The sequence below is a fragment of the Erigeron canadensis genome, chromosome 3, assembly GCF_010389155.1.
Source record: "Erigeron canadensis isolate Cc75 chromosome 3, C_canadensis_v1, whole genome shotgun sequence".
Lineage (NCBI taxonomy): Eukaryota > Viridiplantae > Streptophyta > Magnoliopsida > Asterales > Asteraceae > Erigeron > Erigeron canadensis.
In genome coordinates this window covers 34,304,781-34,325,215 of record NC_057763.1, presented here as the reverse complement: position 1 = coordinate 34,325,215, position 20,435 = coordinate 34,304,781, and the positions used below count along the sequence as shown (strand labels likewise).

At 32.4% G+C, this 20,435-nt stretch overlaps 2 protein-coding genes and 1 long non-coding RNA gene across 6 annotated transcripts; 2 read left to right on the top strand and 1 right to left on the bottom strand.

The window, feature by feature from the left end:
• Positions 1 to 1,059: 1,059 nt before the first annotated feature.
• On the top strand, positions 1,060 to 6,675 carry LOC122592821. Its single transcript, XM_043765136.1, has 9 exons — positions 1,060 to 1,143; positions 1,296 to 1,449; positions 1,672 to 1,784; positions 2,825 to 2,903; positions 4,400 to 4,428; positions 4,928 to 5,021; positions 5,184 to 5,273; positions 5,365 to 5,554; positions 6,190 to 6,675. Exons 2-9 carry the CDS (start codon positions 1,315 to 1,317, stop codon positions 6,579 to 6,581), a joined length of 1,122 nt encoding a protein of 373 aa, XP_043621071.1. The 5' UTR covers positions 1,060 to 1,143; positions 1,296 to 1,314; the 3' UTR covers positions 6,582 to 6,675.
• Positions 6,676 to 6,920: 245 nt separating this feature from the next.
• On the top strand, positions 6,921 to 17,919 carry LOC122593743. 4 transcript variants are annotated; one of them, XR_006322861.1, is made up of 3 exons: positions 6,921 to 7,048; positions 9,151 to 10,742; positions 17,650 to 17,919. It is a non-coding gene; the product is annotated as an uncharacterized LOC122593743 (long non-coding RNA). The 4 variants fall into 4 exon arrangements; XR_006322864.1 differs by lacking the exon at positions 17,650 to 17,919 and adding an exon at positions 13,822 to 13,897; XR_006322862.1 differs by lacking the exon at positions 17,650 to 17,919 and adding an exon at positions 11,323 to 11,495.
• LOC122593742 (probable inactive ATP-dependent zinc metalloprotease FTSHI 3, chloroplastic) lies at positions 11,488 to 17,669 on the bottom strand. The gene is made up of 7 exons (XM_043766188.1): positions 17,209 to 17,669; positions 15,721 to 15,769; positions 13,745 to 13,974; positions 13,358 to 13,672; positions 12,240 to 12,546; positions 11,891 to 11,989; positions 11,488 to 11,797 (listed from the first exon to the last, which is right to left on the bottom strand). The coding sequence occupies exons 1-7, from the start codon at positions 17,566 to 17,568 to the stop codon at positions 11,751 to 11,753; spliced, it is 1,407 nt and encodes a 468-aa protein (XP_043622123.1). The 5' UTR covers positions 17,569 to 17,669; the 3' UTR covers positions 11,488 to 11,750.
• Positions 17,920 to 20,435: the final 2,516 nt, after the last annotated feature.

Sequence of the window (20,435 nt, the reverse complement as noted above, 5' to 3'; positions counted from 1 at the left end):
TTAGTTTCAAGCTTTAAAAATCTTTTTATCATTGGAGATTAAGGTTTTCTATAAAAAATCTCTTACAAATTCTTATATCTTTCTAAAAAAAACTATTCAAGATCTACCATTGAAGATTCTCTTACAAAATTGTTATATCATAAACACTAAAATATAAACGTGTTTCTGAAAAGATGTGAATATGTGATAAACACTTCCAATATATTTCGAGTTTGGTTCTATAAGAAGAGGGAAAAAAAGTAAAAAGTAAATAAAAAGACAAATGAATAGAAAAATACTAGACGGATGTCTGCGCGATGCGACGGTGATAGCGTCAACGACGAAGTTGTAACAACAGTGATGGTGGTGGTGGCGTGGTGGTGAATGCAAATTAATTGACTTAAGAGGGGTTAATATGGTTCTTTAAGGATTAGAGTATCTATGTTGTAATTTATTTCAATAAAGGTATTATAGAGTAATATAAAAACAAATGAATAGAAAAAGTGATTAGTATCCTGGAATGTAACAAACTTTGAAAGAATGTCTATAGTGGTAAATAAATAAAGTTATGTGTATTTTATGTAAACAACTCGAAATTATGTTTATTGTATGTAAGAAAACATACGTGACAATAAAGTCTTGATGATAACAGTGTGATTATGAATGTAAAATTAATTGATTTAAAAGAGGTAATACAATTATTTTAAAAGTTAAACGATGTATGTTGAAAATATTTCATTAATAGTATTATACGTGAGAACAAAGTCTTGATGATAATAGTGCGATGACGAATGTAAAAATAATTGATTTAAAAAAGGTAATATAATTATTTTAAAAGTTAAGCAATGTATATTGAAAATATTTCATTAATAGTATTATAGACCGGTATGAGATCTGATCTGCTTCTGAAAACAATCAAAACATCCGTTTCAACTTTCTTTCTTTTTTTTTTTAACGGCATCGGTTTCAACTTTCTAATTTTATCATTTTATTTAGTTATGGACTTGATAATCCGACATTAACCCAAACATGAATGGGCTCTTTCATCACATGCATAAAATAAAAAAATTACGGCCCAAACATATCCATTCTTTCCCACCTCCGCCACTATCGCCGACGCCAGCACAGAACAATCGGCCGGTGGCACCCCGACAGACCAACAAGGTATGAAAACCCTATCACTATGCTTCTCTCTCACACACACATATACACACTTAAACACTTATGATCATAGATACAACCTATACTATTGTGTATATATTGACCAACTTATATTATCTTGTTTATTTTTTTTTTCCTTTTCATTTATGTTATAGATACAATAATATTAATAATATGGATGCTGAAGTTGAAACAAGGTTACAATCTTTTATAAGTCAGTTTCAGTCAGAGTTAGGCGTGCTTGATAGAATCATTCACAAGAATAAAAACCAACATAGAAGAAGCTCATATTTCCAATACTTGCTGAAGGTATACCTTACCTTACTTTGTCGTTATTCCGTCTTATGTATTTCGGTGCCCATGTGCGATATTTACTAAGTAGATAGGCCTGCCAAACTCGAAAAGTTTACTTTATGTAAAAGCGCTTTTCTTTATAGGATTTTGCTAACCATAACCCTTAGAATAAATGGTAGCATTGTACCTAGAGGCTGCATTTTCTCGAGTTTTGTGACGAGAGTTGTTGTAATGTAGGTGAGGAGAGACTGTAAGCTTCTTCAAGCGACTAACCTGGAGGAAATTGTTAGTTCATGTTTTCTTGTTATCAATGGCAATCGACCGAAGCAAAAAGTGCAGCTCTTGGAAAGGTATAGCTACTCATTTTGTTCATTTTTGTTTTAGTATAACTTCCTCAAATGAAACTGACATGGCGTCATATACTTTGTTTGTGAAGGTGGATCAATTATTGTTTTATAGTTAAAATGGCAATTGGTTACCCTTAAACACTTTGATGATGAAAATAGTTATAGCTGATTTAGTTCTCTTATGTCTGAATCCATGTTTCTGATTTACATTCCTTTGTTTGTGAAGGTGGATCAAAGATTGTTGTATAGTTCAAAAGGGTAATCCTTTTTATCCAAAGAGAAAAAAGTATTGCTTTATAGTTAAAATGGCTATCGATTACCCTTAAACGCTTTGATGATGAAATTAGTTATAGCTGGTTTAGTCTGTTTATGTCTGAATCCACGTTTCTGATTTACATTCCTTGTTGCTTATAAGAGAAGGCAATGGAATGCTTTTTGTCGGGTGTTATCTCACCCTGCTCACATGAAGTGAATGTGGGGTGTTAATAAATGGGTGTGTTGCCAAATCTTTTTTAGATTTGGAAAGTATATGGGGTGTGGCTCAAAAGTCCTGTATCTGAGGTTCTGCCGCAATATAAAATTTGCAATAAAAACATCGGGTGTGCATTAGTAATTTGTCTTTAGTAGCTTCGATTAATATGGTTTTGCTTTACACATAACGTAAAGAGGAAATGATACGTGTGGCAATATGCAACTATCTTTAGCTTCTGCAGGAGATGGAGAAATGGCTACTAATAGCTCTTGTACTTTAGTTCTGGCAGTAGATAAAATGGCTGCAACTTGCTACGGTCGTTATTTTATCCAAATATAAATTGTATTTTAAATTGTAAAGAAACATTTATCAGTGAGTCTGGTTTTGAATGGATATGGGGTGAGGTAGTCAGTTCAAGGATGGTATGAATAGATTAAATTCTTTCTGGGGCAGGATGGATATTAAGTGACTTTCCATGTAAGAAAAGTTCAAGGCAAACCTGTTTGCTCATTATATATAGTGCAAACACTGCAACCTTTTTGTATTGAATTTGACATTTTATATCCCCCAGTTTGAAGAGAAGAAAGGGTGATGGTGGCAAACATAATTTTCTGGTGCGACTTCTGGGTGCTGCACGTCTACTTTCACAGGTACTTCTTATAGTTTCAGAAAGCACGAATTTATAATATACTAGAGTGTGGCTCCCATGAAAACATTTGATATTGAAGAAGACTCTACGGGTCCGCCCCTGATATCTTTCGTATTATCCATGAAAATAGTTAAATGGCTTGAAACTTGTCGTGTCTGTCCTAAGTTGTTACGGCTATTATAGGTGTAGCTCTGCAAGTTTTATGCCCCTTAGGTTGGGTTTTGAAGTTTGTTAGTGGAATGATTCAGGATAATATATGAGGAGTGACTTAAGAAACTTACAAAGGTTTCATTAGAATCATATAAGTTCACCATTACTTACGTTCACAACCGTTCACGCATTTTGGTTTTACTTAGTCATGACAGATCGAAAATACATATATCCTATAATTTGTGCAGACGGTGCTTTCCATACTGATGTTGTCTGTTTTACCAACATAGAATGGGCAAAGACCAAAGTGTAAACGTAATTTGACAGCCATCACCGAACCCATTTAACTTTTATCATTGTTATCTGAAGTATAGTATTTAAAAATAGCAAGCAAGTAACACCTAATTCCGTCTTCCACGGGTTTTGGGTCCCAATACCGTCTTCGACGGTGTATGAGGGAGGTTGATACGTCGACAGCCTCACCGCTACCCAAGGTATAGAGGCTGCTTCCAGGTTTTACCTAAGGTAAAAAAGGACCTCGGGTCTTGCTGGGCATGAGGATTGAACCCTAAATCCTTGACCTCTGCCTCCAGAGGCAAGGGCTCCAACCACTTGATCCAACCCAGTTGGTGTATGATTAATTGAAGTATATTATCGCTAGTAGTATAATCTTGTATATGTTAGACATTTTTGAGTTGTTTATGTGTAGAAGTGGTGTTGTCAGATGGACTTGTTCAGTGCTGTAAATATCGGATTTATCGGCCGATATATCGGCGATATATTGGTTATCGGCCCTTCACCGATAAGAAAAATGACTTATCGGGCAATTTATCGTTTTAGTCGGTCAAACTCGGCACTTATCGGTCCATATTGGTAAAAAAAAATGACCAATTTTTTTTTAAAAAAAAACTGGGTTTTTATCAAATATTAGGGTTTATTACTTTCTTTAAATCAATTTTTTCTAGCTGATTTTTAATTAATTCTTTAATTTTTGAGTTTATCTTTAATAATCTTTTAAATTCTAGTTGTAAATTGTAATTACTTTCTTTACTACCGTTTTTCCCTTTTAAATATAGGCTATAGATACTTAAATTTCGAAACTTTAATTGTAATTATTTTCTTTTCTATAGTTTTATATTCTAATTATTGATGTATTGCATTACAAATTGTTTATTTGTTAGTATATATATAAATTTTAGATAAATTCCTTTACATTTTAGGGTATCCGATATATCCCCGATATATCGCTTATCGGGGGTCGGCCGATAAGAAACCGATAACCGATATTTACAACCTTGGACTTGTTTATGAACTACCATCTAATAATATCTGCTGCTTTTTTTGCAGATGGTTGAGCCTATGGTAAAGGCAGCTATGTATCCTACTTTCCAAAATACTCGAGTACTTTGTGTTTTCATCTGTTTCATATTATTCATTAAGCTTTTCATATGCTATTTTTTTTCTTGTCTGGTATTCATCTGGAAAAAAATGGGTAGTTTGGAGGGAACCCCTTGATCCCTGGTACCATTTTGGTACTAGCCAGTTCCACCCGCAAGGGAAGGACGCTTGCAAATCACCTAACCCAAATAACCTCACATGTTAGACCTTGGTCATAGTGGCGGCGGTACCGGTTGATCTATTTGTATGGCATACATGCGTAATTCACAAGGTATTATTGTAGCCTTTATGGTCTTAGTTGGAACATGCGACCCTCATACTTTTCAAGCAATTTTGTTTTGCGTGTGGAAGCTTATGTTACTGCTGACACTACTACATATACTCTTGGCTATAGTTCTGATTTGTTTTAGTTTGAATTGTTTGTACTGTATATATATTATCATGCAATTATTTGTTCATCTCCTTGACCTTTCGAAGAGAAATATCTACTTTGCTTGCTCGATCCTTCTTCATGGGTTTTTCCACGACTGTGTTGGCCCTGCTTGCACGTTTTCGAGTTTTGACCCAGCAAGTAAGCACCACTTTAATATTATGATGATTATTGTCTTTATGATCTTTTTTAGTATTTATTGGTATTATTATTTATGCAATGGTATGCATGCAGCATGCTACAGTTTTACATGTAATTAGTTGTACGCTTCACACATGATGATGCGATCTTATCTTTGAGCAGATATTACTTGACGTTGTTTCAGTATTCAACATGGTTTCATCTCTATCCCATAAGCGGCAGTCTATTAAACTGAATCAAGAAGGAATTGATGTATTTTTCATTTCTCTCATGATAAATTATCTTTTTATCTGGTTTAATCTTATAGCCTTGTAAACCGTCTTTTTGTGTGAATAATTTTTAGGTTTTTAGGGAATATTACCCGAAAAATGAGGAAGCTGTCTTTTTGGAGTGTATCTGGGAAACTGATAAGTTCATCTTACTCGAGCGGAAGAGTGAACCGGAAAACAAACTTCCAGGGACAATAGAAAATGGTGTTGTAACTCAAGGTTTATCTGCAGTGGAGTATCAAAGTATAGAAATAATCCTTGGAGGTAAATTTGGGTTAGTACTCACTTCTATGCATAAAAGGTAGCTAAATTTGTTTGCACTATAAAAAACCTCAAACTACAGAAAATTTTGATTTAGGGTAATCTTCAACCTTGATAGTAGGTAATCGATATCCAAATACTAGGTCAGCCCTGTGTTCAAATATAGTCAACTTTGTTTTTTTTTTTTAAACTCTTGGGAGTGTTTTATCGAAGCCTTTTTTTATTATAATATATATCAGCCATGTGTTAAAATATAGTCAAGATTGTTATTTTGAAACTCTTGAGTGTTTGCATCGAAGTTTTATGGTTGCTGGCAAGAGAATAAGATGGTTAACTAAGATAGCAGGTAATAGTCGACCCTAAAACATAAAGTTAATGTGGTTTTTCCTGAAAATTTGGAGTGTTTTCATCCAAAATTTCAACGTTTGAGGATTTTTTTTTCAATTTTGTCGCAAGTTCAGGGGTTTTTTTCTTTCACAACAAACAATGGTTACCTTAATATGGAAATAAGACCGAAATGGGTTAGCATTCTGATTTTAAGTAACCTTAAGACTAGCTACAAATTTTATATTGCTTTTTCCTTGTCTATTTGAATGCCTTTGATAATTTTATATATAAGATATGCTTCATTGATCTAGACAATGAACCAGTGGATACAATAGCGGACCGGACTCCCGAAAAAGGTACCACTCCCATCAACATGGACAGTCTTTCTTCACCGGAGGGTCTTACTAATGATTGCAAAGAAGTTGGCTGTCAAAGTGATGCAAAAGATCTTTCGGGTGTCCAATCTCCTTCCATCAAGACCCTAGGACCCGAACAGTTACCGAGCTCCAGTTTATTGGCTCCCTCAGATCCTCCAGTACCTAAACCTGAACCAAAAAAGAAAGTTGCATTTATAACTGTGAAGAGACCGCAACCTTCGAATGCTAATGACATGGCGTTTCCAAAGAAGCCAAGAGACGGGGTTAATGATGAGAAAAAGGATCCATTTTTTTGTATGCTCACTAGGGGGAGTAGTCTTTTTTGACAACTTGTGTAATATTTGTTTGTTTGTTTGGTATGGAGAATGCTTGAGCCAATGAAAATTGAGATCCCCGATAATAACCTTCTCATTGCCATCATAGTTTACTTGTTTGTTGTTACAAGAGGCGACCACTTACGCAAATACATTCGTAGTCTAGTTGTTACAATTAAATACCAAAATATGGACCTTTTGAGTGATAGAAAATAAATGGACCTTTAAAAACTTTTATGGGCTTAAAACAATTAATTCTGATGTGGGCTTGAAAAACCTAAAAACTAAGCGCCACATCCTATAATTAGCTCGCCTCCATATATGTGTATACTGTATGGCATGAAAGGCAAGTCTGATTGTCTCCAGATGTACGTGTATGCAACTGCTCGGGTGTTCTATATTCTGATCTTTTGCCTATCTTGAAATGGCTCTTTTTAGATCAAGGATCAAGTGGAATTGATGTGCTCCCATCTTAATGAGTAAGTTAATTAGAGGATTTTCCATATAGAATTTATATACATATATATGGATACATATACAATGTTGCACGAATACGGAACCTAGCACAAGAATACATGATCAATGTACATCGATGAGCATATTTTTATGTTTCCGTTTTTGTGTTTATCAGTGCATCTCTCCCATTGGATTCCAATCCATTATGAAGTAGAACTTGCTTCAGTTGTTGTCATTCATGTCTCCATAAGTTTAACTATATTGATTGTATTTTTGTATGTATTAAACTTTTTGCTTTTAAGGTTTATATTTAGGGGGGGTTTGGTACGAGTGAATAGAATGAAAATGTAATAGATAATGAATATAGTCGGAAAGAAAATGAGTATTTGAAAAGAGGATGGATTCCGTCGTTTGGTACAAACAGAGAATGAAAATATGAAAAATACAAAATTTTAAATAAATATTAAATTTAATACATATAACATTATAAAAAAAAAATATTATTTCATTCTCATCCATTCTCTACAATGTATAGAGAATGGAATCGATTCTCAATTCTCTTTCCCATTCTTCATCGCAACCAAACATATAAAATCTTTCTAATTCCTTTTCCATCATTTCCATTCCATTGTACCAAACACACTGATTGTTTTGGGGCCCTTCTCGGCTCCGGTCTTTCTTTTCGCTTCCGTTTAATTGATGCTTGAATTAAGATCCGGATTTATATATATATATATATATATATATATATATATATGAGAGAGATCAAATAAGAAGGTGTGTTAAGGAGAGAAGGGAGAGAATGTTATATTAACCAATCAGAGTGTGACACGTCGTTTATAAAAAAAAATTGCGCGGTGACATTTTTGTAAATTAATCAAACTTTTGATCAGCCTAGGTTCTGGGTCAGCTTGGGTGGTCAGCTTGGGTCAGTTTGGTCATCCCAGGTTCTGGGTCAGCTTGGTTGGTCAGCCCCAAGCTAACCCAACCCAACCCCAAGCTGACCCAACCCAACCCCAACCTGACCCGGAACCCAAGCTGATTCAACCTGACACAGACCCGAAGCTGACCCAATGTGACCCAAGCTGACCCAAAACCTGTAGATTATGTGTAAATTGTGTCAAGCTAACCCAACCCCAAGCTGACCCAACCTGACCAAACCCAAGCTGACCCAACCTGACCCAGAACCCAAGCTGATGCAACCTGACACAGACCCGAAGCTGACCCAACGTGACCCAAGCTGACCCAAAACCCATAATCTACATTTGTGTAGATTATGTGTAAATTGTGCCAAGCTAACCCAACCCCAAGCTGACCCAACCTAGAACCTAAGCTGACCCAAAACCCATAATCTACATTTGTGTAGATTAATCTACATTTGTGTAGATTATGTGTAAATTGTGTCAAGCTGACCCAACTCCAAGCTAACCCAACCTGACCCAAGCTGATCCAACCCAGAACCCAAGCTGACCCAACCCAGAACCCAAGCTGACCCAAAACCCATAATCTACATTTGTGTAGATTGTGTGTCAAGCTGACTCAACCCTGACCCAGACCCCAAACTGACCCAACCCCCCAAGCTGACCCAAGCTGACCTAACCTGACCTGACCCAAAGCTGATTCAAACTGACCCAGACCCAACCCCAAGCTGACCTAACCTCACCAGACCCCAAGCTGACCCAAACTCACCTAGACCATAAGCTGACCCAACCTGATCAAGCTAACCCAAACTAAGCTGATCCAACTCAGGCTGACCCAACCCACTGAGAGTTGAAGTTGACCAAGCTTCACAAAACTTTAAATTATTTACGAAATTGCCACCGCGCTTTTTTTTTTATCTAGACACATGTCGCGTTCTGATTGGTCAATAGGACCCAAACTCTCCCTTCTCTTTTCGCTTCCGTTTAATTGATGCTTGAATTAAGATCCGAATTTATATATATATATTTTATTATCACCAATTTAGAATTTAGAAATCTATATTCCGTATCATGTTTAGAAGTTCTTGCTCAGTTAAGTAGATTTCTTTGCGTTTCTGAAATTTGACAAACCGTTTTTGACTTTTTGTTAAAAACACCACCTCGATCTATACCAGAAATGATATACTTTCAACGTTTTCATGCAGATTATTTGTCCCCTGTGTGGCACCTGTCAAGGCCATGTCAAATATTTTTTAAATTACTAGAAGCGTACATGCGTGATGCGGCGGTGTTCTGGTTGCGGCAGTGGTGACGGTGACGGGTATGGTGGCGTGCAGCCATGGCGATGTACCGACGTCGGTGGCGATTGGAGGTGGCGGCAGTGACATCGGTGATTGGTTCAATTCATACTCTTGGTGGTAACAAAGGCGATTGGTGATGACGGCGGCGATGGTGATAGACGACGATTGGCTAGCTTCTTTTTTGCAATCACTCGCAGCAAGACAAAAGTAGCATATCATGGTAGATCATATCCACTCAGAACTTGTGACAAAGACTTGGTGTGGCGGTTTCAGCAAATCGGTACAATTATTCTTTGCTTTACCTTGTTTAAAAAAATGCATTGAGAAAGGGCAGACGTATAAAACTTTTCAGACAGTGCTTACTACTTATTCAACTCTCTCAAGATGAAATCTATTCCAATGGTTCCTTATTTCGACGGCGTACATATATATAAACCTTTTATTTTCTAGATATTTTTTTAGGCCTATTGTCAATACGAAGTAGCAGTTTTGGTAAACTAGAGGAGTTGATAAATATTTAAACTAAACAGAGAAGGTATCTTGGAGTTAAATTCTTAAAATGGGTTAATGCTTTTAATAAAGTACACGTAGTTAAATTAGAGATAAAAAAAATATAGATATAGCAAATATCGATTAAAACAGTGTCTAGGTAAAACGTGCACAAATGTGATTTCCTTGGAAACTACACCCTTTGAGTTCATAATTCCATATATATATTTTAGCTTAATAATGAGTATTATGTTTTAACGTTTGACTTGATATATGATAAAGTCGAAGATTTATATAGATTTAGGTTCTTGCCTTGGATGCGTCTAAATACAAAGAAAGTTGCTCGTTTAGTCGTTTATGTGATCTTCAATGTCTTTTGATTCGGTAATTGTCCCTATTTCTCATATGATAATTTATTATATGATGGAGATAACTAACTTTATTTCCTGATCTTTTACTATTACGAGTGCATATATATTCATGAAAACTGATTAAAAGCTACTTTGGTCTATTTAATTAATTAAAAGCTACTTCTTGACTATCTCTATATATGCAATATTTTGAAGAAGAGTTAGTACTTTGATCTTGTGAGGTTTAAAAGAGCAAGATTGAGGGGAAAGGATAGGAAGAAAAAAACAAGGAAAAGGAAGCCCTTTGACATCGTTTTGTAATTCTTAGTAAAGATGGGATAATGCCACAGAAAGCTAAGAAGGTAAAGCAAAATTAAAAGCTACTTTGGTCTATTTAAGAACGGTTCCAGCTGGAAACAACTTTGCAACTCCGGTTGGGATCAATCCAACATTTTCAGACACAAGCAACTACGTGGAAGAGTTAAGTTAAACAATAACCTCCTGTTTAATTAGCATTTATATGCATACAGCTTCTTATGTAACTAATTTCAGTCCTCAAAAGCTATCATCAAAGTCAGAAGCAATCAGCATGAATTACGGAACTTCTTCCTAAGAACACTCATGAAATTTGAAACAATTCACATCAGAAGCTAAAAGGTACAACACTTCACATGAATTATAGTTTATAGAGAATAGAAATTTCCTTAGATTGTATTAAATATCTAATTTAGGCTTTGATGCATTCTTTTTACTTAATTAAACATAAGCAACTCATAGGTAATCTAGTTAAAAACTTTATTTGGAACATATCTTATATCTATTAATGTTTCCTGTTTGATGTTAATGGGAGATAAGAAGGCATAAATAGCGGAATACCAACATATTTTGAAACAAAACACAACTGCTGGAGGAAATAGAGTTTACTTTTGTAATTGTTAACTTCTTGTGTTGTAATTACAAGACTGTGAATAGAGTACAAGGCTACACTTTATAACTATCATCAAACAAAACTTATAACTCAGTAATGTGGTAATTTGGGTAGATTAATCACTGACTAAATAAAACTTATGATTTGGAATCTAAAACGAAGTCGACTTACACCATGTTCATTCTTTGTTAAAATGTTAAAATCCATAGCGAAGCGCAATAGACCACCTAGCTAGTTATATATAACAAAATTTTCTGTCAGAAGTGTGACTTAGTGAATTGACCAGTAGTTGCTAAATTTCAACAGCAGGTCAGGCAGACAGGCACTACTATTTACTAATGTAATGTTACTTGTATCAGTATTAATATAGTCCAGCTGTATTACACTATTACTCATGTTTTTTGAATTACTCATATGATTTGGGTATTTTCTGATGAAAGATCTTTTTAGTGTGATTGTCGTACTAGGGTCAAGTTCTAAAGATGTGCTTTCATATAGGAAAATTATTTTACAAAATTAAATATCATAGTTTGATGTATAATCTTAACATTCGTGTATGGCTATATGACCTTATCCCTTTCAAGCCCGACTACAAAACCAGTTGATTGACTGTAGACAAATGTAAAAATATGTTGCTAGTTTGAAGAAAAATCACTGTCTAATGAACTCTGTTGACCAACTGCGTTTCTGATGCCATTGGTTCACTTTTTGAAGCTGTGATACTTGACTTGCCTGTTCTAGTTAGGAGCTTCAAGAATGTTTACCTTGTTCCCGTACTCACCATCTATAATCAACAAAACAGACATCACTATCCATCATTTAAAAGAAATATCTGCTTCATTATTTGATATATAATTTGTATAGTTTACAAACGTACCTTTGGTGAGCTGCTTTTGTTGTGCCATCGAAGTAGTTATACTTGCCTTGACCGTTTTAAGAGCTTCGATCACATTTGCAGTGGTAACGTACTTACCATCTAATTAAAAGAAACCGACTACATTAGTGTGCTTCATTTGAAAAAGGAAAATGATTATTCCTCCTATATAAATAGTCAAATGATGATAGACTTGTGTAAAAAAGAAGAGATAAAATTAGGAAAGTGATTTAGAGGAATACACATGTCATTGTCTTAAAAAAAAAAAATTTTAAAAATTTAGACTAATCTTTAGGAAGATGTATCATTTCCTTTTTGAAAAAATGTTTCGATCTCCAGCTCTAAAACATACCTTTCTCGTAAGCATTTTGTTTAGATAGCTTACACACTCTACTGATATGATTTCTTACTAAGCCCTCCGTTTCTGAAACGATAAGAGTGCATATTTCCTTTTTGTTTTCCTGTGTCGTATATTTTGTCAAATATAAATCAATAAATCCTTCCCTTGCATCCTTATCTGGTTTGTCCACTCGCACTTCTCTTAAGAAAAGTTCAGAATTCCTCAATTTTGGATCCAGCAACTCAGGTTCCTTGGTAGTACCTCCGATAACTATTGCCATATGTCCATCCTTGTTGCATTTCTCCATATCAGTTAGCAGCTACTCGTATAACATTAAAAGCAATGAATGAAACGATTATGTTTTGAAGAATGATACTCCATAATGTATTGTTTTAAAGGGACACATTTAAAGTTTCGAGATGGGTCTAAAATGTGTAGTTGTATTTTTAGACTATTGTACTTGATAACTAGCATCTTTCTAGTCGATTAACACTTATTATTAATATGTTACTTTCTGCTGTTAAAAAAAAAAGGGATACATTTAAAATCACACTAGATTACAATATTCTAAATCATATAATTAATCTATAGATTGTGCTTTTTTTTACTCTAGCAAATCTGATTATTTTTTCGAACATTAGCAAAATAATATCACTTAGCAAATCTGATATCACTTGCAGAAAAGAGGTGGTTGCACATCTATTTCAAAAGGGGTAAAGAATCTGACTAAACACCACATCTCACCACAACCAATCAATGATATCTACAACCAATCCCCACAAACTTCCAGTTTTCCATAAACCTCTAGCTAAGATGCACACGGTGCCAAAGAGAAAATTAAACTAAATGTAACTTTAGACAAAAATCGTGTGCAAAGAGAAAATTAAATTAAATGTAATTTTAGACAAAATGAATACGAGATTGTCGCTCATTTAAGCTTTCAATGATAACACCTTACATACAAATATTTTAAAATTTGGTAAAAATAAATAGATAAATGCTTTGGGCTTTATAATTTTTATTAATTAATAATTTAAAATGTCAGGGTCTTTCAACTAAACTTAAATGGAGGACAATCTCTCACCTCCCCTATATATATATATATATGTGCATATGCTTGTTATGTTTACCTGCAATAAAATCGGACCAGGTTTACTAGTTGTTTGCTTTCCATCGATAGCATCTATATCCTTAATATAGATTAAACATCGCGGGTAAATTCTTGCCACCAAGAATAGACTTATTATTGTTGCAATTCCCTTAGTTGCACCATCCCTTGTAATTTCTTCAGCTGAAACATTGAAAAATGGAACATTGGCTTCGTATGCAATAGCATTGGCCAATGTTTCCTTTCCTGTGCCTTCTGGACCACAAATCAAAACCCCCCCGGGTGATTTTTCTCCAAATTCTACGAATTGACGATCCCCTTTGAGTGTTTCCAAAATCTACATAAAAATTGTATGAGTTAATTAATCTACAAGTTAAGAGTCAAGGTCACTGAAAAAGTGTCAAATTACCAATTTCACGTCAGCCTTGGCATCTTTTAGACCTACTAAATCATCAAATGAAATTTCTTCTGGTCTTTCCTTTCTAGATTTAACAGTTTGTTCATATACAAGTAGCAATGACGTAGACACTGAGCCCCAAGTGAGAGACCGCTTTGAAAGCACATCCGCTAGTGGTCCCTTTAAAACTTCAGGTTTTTGCTTTATTGCTTCTGAGATCCCTTTAAATACTATACGATAATCTGTAATAAACAAACAGGTAGGAGTTTTAAGAGTTGCCAAACAACGTACATTCAATATTGAGTTTGGGGTCTCAGAACGTAAGCTATTATATACGAATATTTATGTTGTGTAATGCATTATTTGGATCAAAATAACTACGTAAGAAATTCTACAAATAAAGTTTTATTCCATAATATAGTAGTCTTTGGAAGATGATTTATATTATTTTTAATCATAAAATTAGTATCTACATACACTTAAAAGTCTTATATTGGATACACAAATATAAGGATTCATACAAAAATAAGAATGCATTAAAATAGTTTTATACACTTTGATATTAATTTAGTTATAATGTAGAGAGAGGATATTCCCCTCTAAGTCTTGATGATTAAAGTCTCGATCAACTAAATTATAAGCTAATGTAAAAAACAAATAAATAAATAAATCTAAAGTTATTTACTCCGTATGAAGATAGAAAATTAAAACATGAAGAAACCTTGATTTTCTAATATGACTTTAAACTGAAGATTACAAATGATGATCAATGGTGAATATTAAGCCGAGTCAAAATCAATATACATATAGCGCGCCGAGGTAGAATTTACGTAATTGAAAAGGAATTTGCGTTTTGGAACAACTTTGGCTAAAAATTTTTGTTCTTCCATCTGTGAACATATCAAAGTCCATGATTAGATTTTGATCTATCAATCAAAACACACGTAATAAAATATTAATAATTATTATAAATAAATAATGAACTATCAGATATTTAATTAATCGTTTAAACATGACTACTTTGATCATAGCTAAGTGTTGTTGGAAAAGAAAAAAAATACGATTTAAGATTCAATAATACAAGGATAGTCGGTTAGCAAGCTATATGAATTTTTTTTGGGTAAATCGCTAGATTAAGAATTTAAGATATATGAATTTACATTAGTCATTCCATTTTGAACTTTTAACTCCCTTTTCTACTATTGAATGTTTTACTCCCTTACACTGTTCTTTTTTTTTTTTCTTGAATATATCATATTTTGTCTAAGTCACAGATATTGATATTGTTCTATCAAGTATCAAATAAGAATGAACCAAAGAGGTTAATGATTAACATACATATATAGATACTTCAATAGTTCAATGCATTCCTTGTATAAGAATAAGCAGGAATCAAAATTAAACTAATTCAAGTTTTAAATAAGTTTTTTTTATAATCTTAGGATTGCAATCAATATAAAAAAGTAATTAGTTGTTTATAAGAAAATGAAAACATAAGGGCACGTTAAACATTTTTTAGTTTTCTATTTTCAATTTTCTAGAAAATAAAAGAAGTTTTTCATTCCTAAAAAACAAAAGAATATTTTGAAAACGCGTTCAAAACTAGAAAAAATGAAAAACAATGAGACTTTCAAAATTTAAAAAATGGAAAACGAAAAGTGTAAAACGATAAAAAATTATTTTCTAAATTTTCATAAAAAGGAGAAAAAACAGTGTTTATTGATCTCATGGAAAACATTTTTGCAAAACTATGATTTGAACGCATTTTTTGTTTCTCATGTTTTCTTATAAAACAAAAATAGAAAACAAGAAATGTTTTTCCCAACTAAACACACCTTAAACTTTTTCAAATTTTAAAAAATAGAACCAATTTTAAAGTTAGTAGTTGATTATCATGAATCTATAATCTATAAGACTTAGCTTGTAATGTTTTAAAAATAAGCTTATTAAAATAAACAATACATGTAATAAGAAGAAAAAAACCATACCTTTTGTCTCTTTAATAATATTCCCAAGGTGCATTGTAGTAGAATTTTGCTACAAAAACAAATAATATCCATTTGAGCAACACAATTGATAGAGCAACATTCAAATTATTAAAGCTCAAATATAACATGAATAACAGATAATCCCATAATTATTTCTTTCAAAGGGTTCTATCTTATGGTCATGGGTTCAAAACTTCAAATATTGCCAAATAGATAGAAAGGGTATTTGTAATGCTATAATTATTTAAAATAGACAAGTGGAAATCTTTTAGGGCATTATCAGTATTTGAATTTGAGGTAGCTCCACCAATTTCAAAGGATGTTGTCACTTCTTTTGCCTTAAAAGAATACTTTTGAATATATCTTATAATCTGTTTGTGAGGACGGTGATTTACTGAGCATAAGTTCTATGCAATGTACGTTATGGGTACCAAGACAATACATAGGATGTTGTCAACCATTTACCCCTTTTTTTTAATAGATAAAAACATACCATTTTATCCTCACATGCTCGACACATGCCTTTAATTTTAAAAGTTGTTATTTATGTTGACAAAATTTATTGACTAAGAAAAAAAATTGGACCAAAAATGTAACAATAGTTAAGACCATTCATAACCGTTAATTTTTTTCACTTAAATTTTTTTTATCATATCAGCATCAGTATTATCTTTTCTTTTCTTCTTTAACCGTTCACCTTCTGATCTTAATACCTCATTATTATCCACATTGTGTCACTATACTTCACAATATACCCAATGAAAATACCACACAAATAATATAAACAAAATGGACCCCACTTTTATCCTTTTACCTTAGGTGAACCAAATCACTTAACCCGCTTCACCATTTTACTTAACCTAACACTAGTTCTTAACAGTTTATCTTTACATCATCTTTTTTCCACGTATCTTTTTTACCTTGTCTTTTAAGATTGGTCTAAAAACAAAAGCTACGGTGGACAATAAAACGAAATTTGTAATTAACTCACCTACTCCCATGTGTAAATTAAAAATGTATAAAAACCTTAAACCTCAACTACCCCGAACTCACCTACTCCCATATGTATATATCTGAGTAATTGAGATCAACCTCACCAACCCAAGTTACAAAAGAACCTACAACTAACTTCCTATCACCATCCTTCCCCGTCAATCCATCGGTAAAATTCCGATCACCCTTATCCTTTCAATTTCGGATCGCGATTTTCTTTTCACCCTTCCCCCACCTCAAAAACGCCACGGTTATTTATTTTATAACCATGGCTCACTGTAAACAAAAAAGACCAAAATCGTTCTCGGTTAGAGTCACGAATCACCGGTACACCTACACGAACCAATTAAGAGCTCGTGATAACGAACCAGCCACTGCGAGAGCTCTTAGTACTTTTATCACGAAACAAACACACACAGCAGACTGATCGAGAGACACAAAAGTTGTTTATTTATATTGAGTATCGATCAAGTATAAAAGTAAAATTAATTTTACCTGGCATTCATGGTCAGTCGTAAAAATTGCTTTAGAAGCTGATTGAATTTCAGCAAGAGCAGACATCAGGGATTCAGGGACATACTTATTGCCACCATATTTCCCAAACCAGCCAACCGAATCATAATCATGTTGAACAGAACCCATTTGAGCCCTTGATCCTTTGCCGCGAAGAATATTACAAGAAGTTGCTAACAGGTTTAGTGATGAGCTAGGTGGCCCTTTTCTCTTGATTATTGGTGATTTTGAAAGTGTGTTGGGTTTCACAAGTGGTGAACAAGCTGATAAAGGATTTGTTGTGGTGCGGGTTGGGATTATTATGGATGATGTGGATGCGAAAGAATAATAAGCAGCCGCCATTTTAATATTAATTAAAGGGTTTTTTTTTATAAAAAAATTAATTTCCTTGATGGGTGATTCTCAACGGGCGTTGGATTTCAGAAATGAAGAAGAATAAGAAGAAGAAGAAGAAGAAGAAGAAGAAGAAGAAGCAGCAGCAGCAAGGAGGTGGTTGGTGATACCGTGAATGTGAAATATTAACGAAAATACTCGTAAAATAATAACGACGATAACTTGTATGTATTGATATAATACGCTGGTGTTTTGTAGTATTTTAAAATAACTGTCAATTTGTAATACCAATTTATTATACTTGATTTAATTTTTCTTGTATCTAGTTTAAAATTACAATTGAATCTCCTTATATAGAAACACAATTGTCTTAATTACTTGATTTTTTCAAAAAAAAAAAATTTTTTTTCTTAAATTTAACTTTTTCTATCTACCAATATATATATATATATATAACAAGGTCCTAAATGCATTTTTAAACAAATAAAAACCTTTGGATGAGTTCCATCTTTGATTTACAACCATTAGATCTAATTTAATTATTTCATCTTTATAGAATGACAATATTAATACTTTCACTTTATATATGATTAGACAAAAAACCCCCTTAAAATCATATCATAATATATAAATAAATACAAAAATTATATGTTGTCGAAGGAACTTTCCTTCCTCCTTTATCATGTGTATATCTTAATTATTAAGTTGAAATATTAATTATTCAATTTATGAATCGTTTGATTATTTTAGTTTAAATTAATTATTTGTTATTTAGGTAATACTCCATCCGTTCCATATTAAATATCTTATTATTATTTTTTTAGTTTTTTTGTTTCAACTTTGACCATATATTTTTTTTGTTTGTGTTATATAAAACTTGATGTAACATATATGAATTGATTGAGTTTTAAATGTACTTTTTATTAATATAACTTTGATCAATTAATATAAAGCACAAATAAAGATATTTACTGTCAAAGTCGGAAAAAAAAAGACTTGGTCAGTCAAAATAACTTTGATTAAAAACCATTAGATCAACTTTAATTATTTTATCTTTATAAATGACAATATTAATATTTTTACTTTATATAATTAGAAGAAAAAACAACCCCTAAAATCATATTATAAACCATAAATAAATATAAAAACTATATGTTGGCGTACGCAACTTTCCTTCCTTCCTTTATCATGTGTATATTTTAATTATTAAGTTGAAATATTAATTATTAAAGTTATGAATCTTTTGATTATTCTAGTTTAAATTAATTATTTGTTATTTAGGTAATACTCCGTTTTATATTAAGTGTCTTAGTATTCCTTTATCACGTTTCCAATATTTTTTTTTAACTATAACACCCTAATACTTTTTGCACACAATATAAAGGTCTTTGAAAAAAGTAATGGTAAAATTTGAGAGATAACTAAAAAGATATTTGCGTAATGTTACGGTGGCGGTGTAGTGGTGGCGATGACCTGTAGTGGTGGCGTCGACATGAGTAATGTAGTTAAATGATATGAGATAATTGATATAATGGGAGTATTATATATATATATATATATATAATATAATTTAAAGGAATGCATGATGTAAATAGATAAGAGAGGCATATTGGTTATTTTGTATATCATAAAAATTTTATTTTTCAACATGAGTCTAAACATTCTATAATGTAGGTATTTGATGTAAGATAATTGATAAAATGGGAGTAGTATATATATTTTAGGGTAAAGAAATGCATGATGTAAATAGATAAGAGAGCATATTGGTTATTTTTTATATGATAAAAACGTAACTTTTAAACAAGGGTATATGATTTTTGTATAGAATTATAGATAAATTTCTTTTAAGATTTTATTATAGTAATTAAAAATGTGTTATCTATATTTAATTCTTATCGTTATTATACAAATATATAACTCGTGTGTTAAAAACATATACAAACTAATCATTTCAAATGATAATATCATCATTTTAAGCAAATAGTATGTATATTTAACTTTATACCATCATTATACAACAATATGTCATACATATTTTACTAACTTTCAATATGTAATACTTTTTAATAATAATTTCAATTATATTTTAACATGTATTATATAGAAGGGAAAATTGCATAGAATGGTATCCAACTTTGTTGATTTGAAAATTAAAGGTATCTAAGTTTTTCTTGATCAATAGAAAGTATCCAACTTTTAAAATAATGATAGTTTTTAGTTGCGATTGTCGTGAAGTTTTCGTACATGGAGAAACCATTAGACATGTTCAAAATTATTTGAATCCGACCCTGTAATCCGATCCAACTCTATCTAAGAATTTGGATATCTTCAAACATCGAGTATCAAACTTTTCGAGCAATATTCGGATATTGGAATCCACTATCCGAAAATTCAAATATTCTACTTTATTGTATTTTAAGTTTCCAACTTAATTGTTATGTGACGAATTATTTATTTGTGCCGTGTCGGTGGTTGAAAATAAGAGCGGTGGTTCCCAAGAATTTTCAAAGTTGGATATCCAAAATTTTGGATAGTGGATTTCAATATCCAAATTCAACAAGTTGGATATTTTAGATAAAATCGGATTGTATTACGGGTTCAGATATACATGGTTTTGAACACCCAATGGCTTCTTCATGTACGAAAACTGCATTCAAAAGAGGTCAAAAAAAAAATTATTTTTTATGTTTTGGAGAGTTAGATACAATTTATAGATCGAAAAAAAGTTGAATACCTTAAATTTAAAATTAAAAAAGTTGGATACTTTTTTGTGTAATTTACTTAGAGGGTGTTTGGAATTACGTATAAAGTGATTATCTGATTATTAAATTTATAAAACGCAAATAATCTAAAAAAATGTTTGTATGAAAAAGTGA

Coding starts and splice junctions, on each gene's coding strand:
- LOC122593742 (XM_043766188.1), bottom strand. CDS start 17,568: ATGGCGGCTGCTTATTATTCTTTCGCATCCACATCATCCATAATAATC. Junction 12,547..13,357: donor CTGGTCCGATTTTATTGCAG/GTAAACATAACA, acceptor TTATACGAGTAG/CTGCTAACTGATATGGAGAA. Junction 11,798..11,890: donor ACAAAAGCAGCTCACCAAAG/GTACGTTTGTAA, acceptor TGTTGATTATAG/ATGGTGAGTACGGGAACAAG.
- LOC122592821 (XM_043765136.1), top strand. CDS start 1,315: ATGGATGCTGAAGTTGAAACAAGGTTACAATCTTTTATAAGTCAGTTT. Junction 1,450..1,671: donor ATTTCCAATACTTGCTGAAG/GTATACCTTACC, acceptor GTTGTAATGTAG/GTGAGGAGAGACTGTAAGCT. Junction 4,429..4,927: donor CCTATGGTAAAGGCAGCTAT/GTATCCTACTTT, acceptor GACCTTTCGAAG/AGAAATATCTACTTTGCTTG.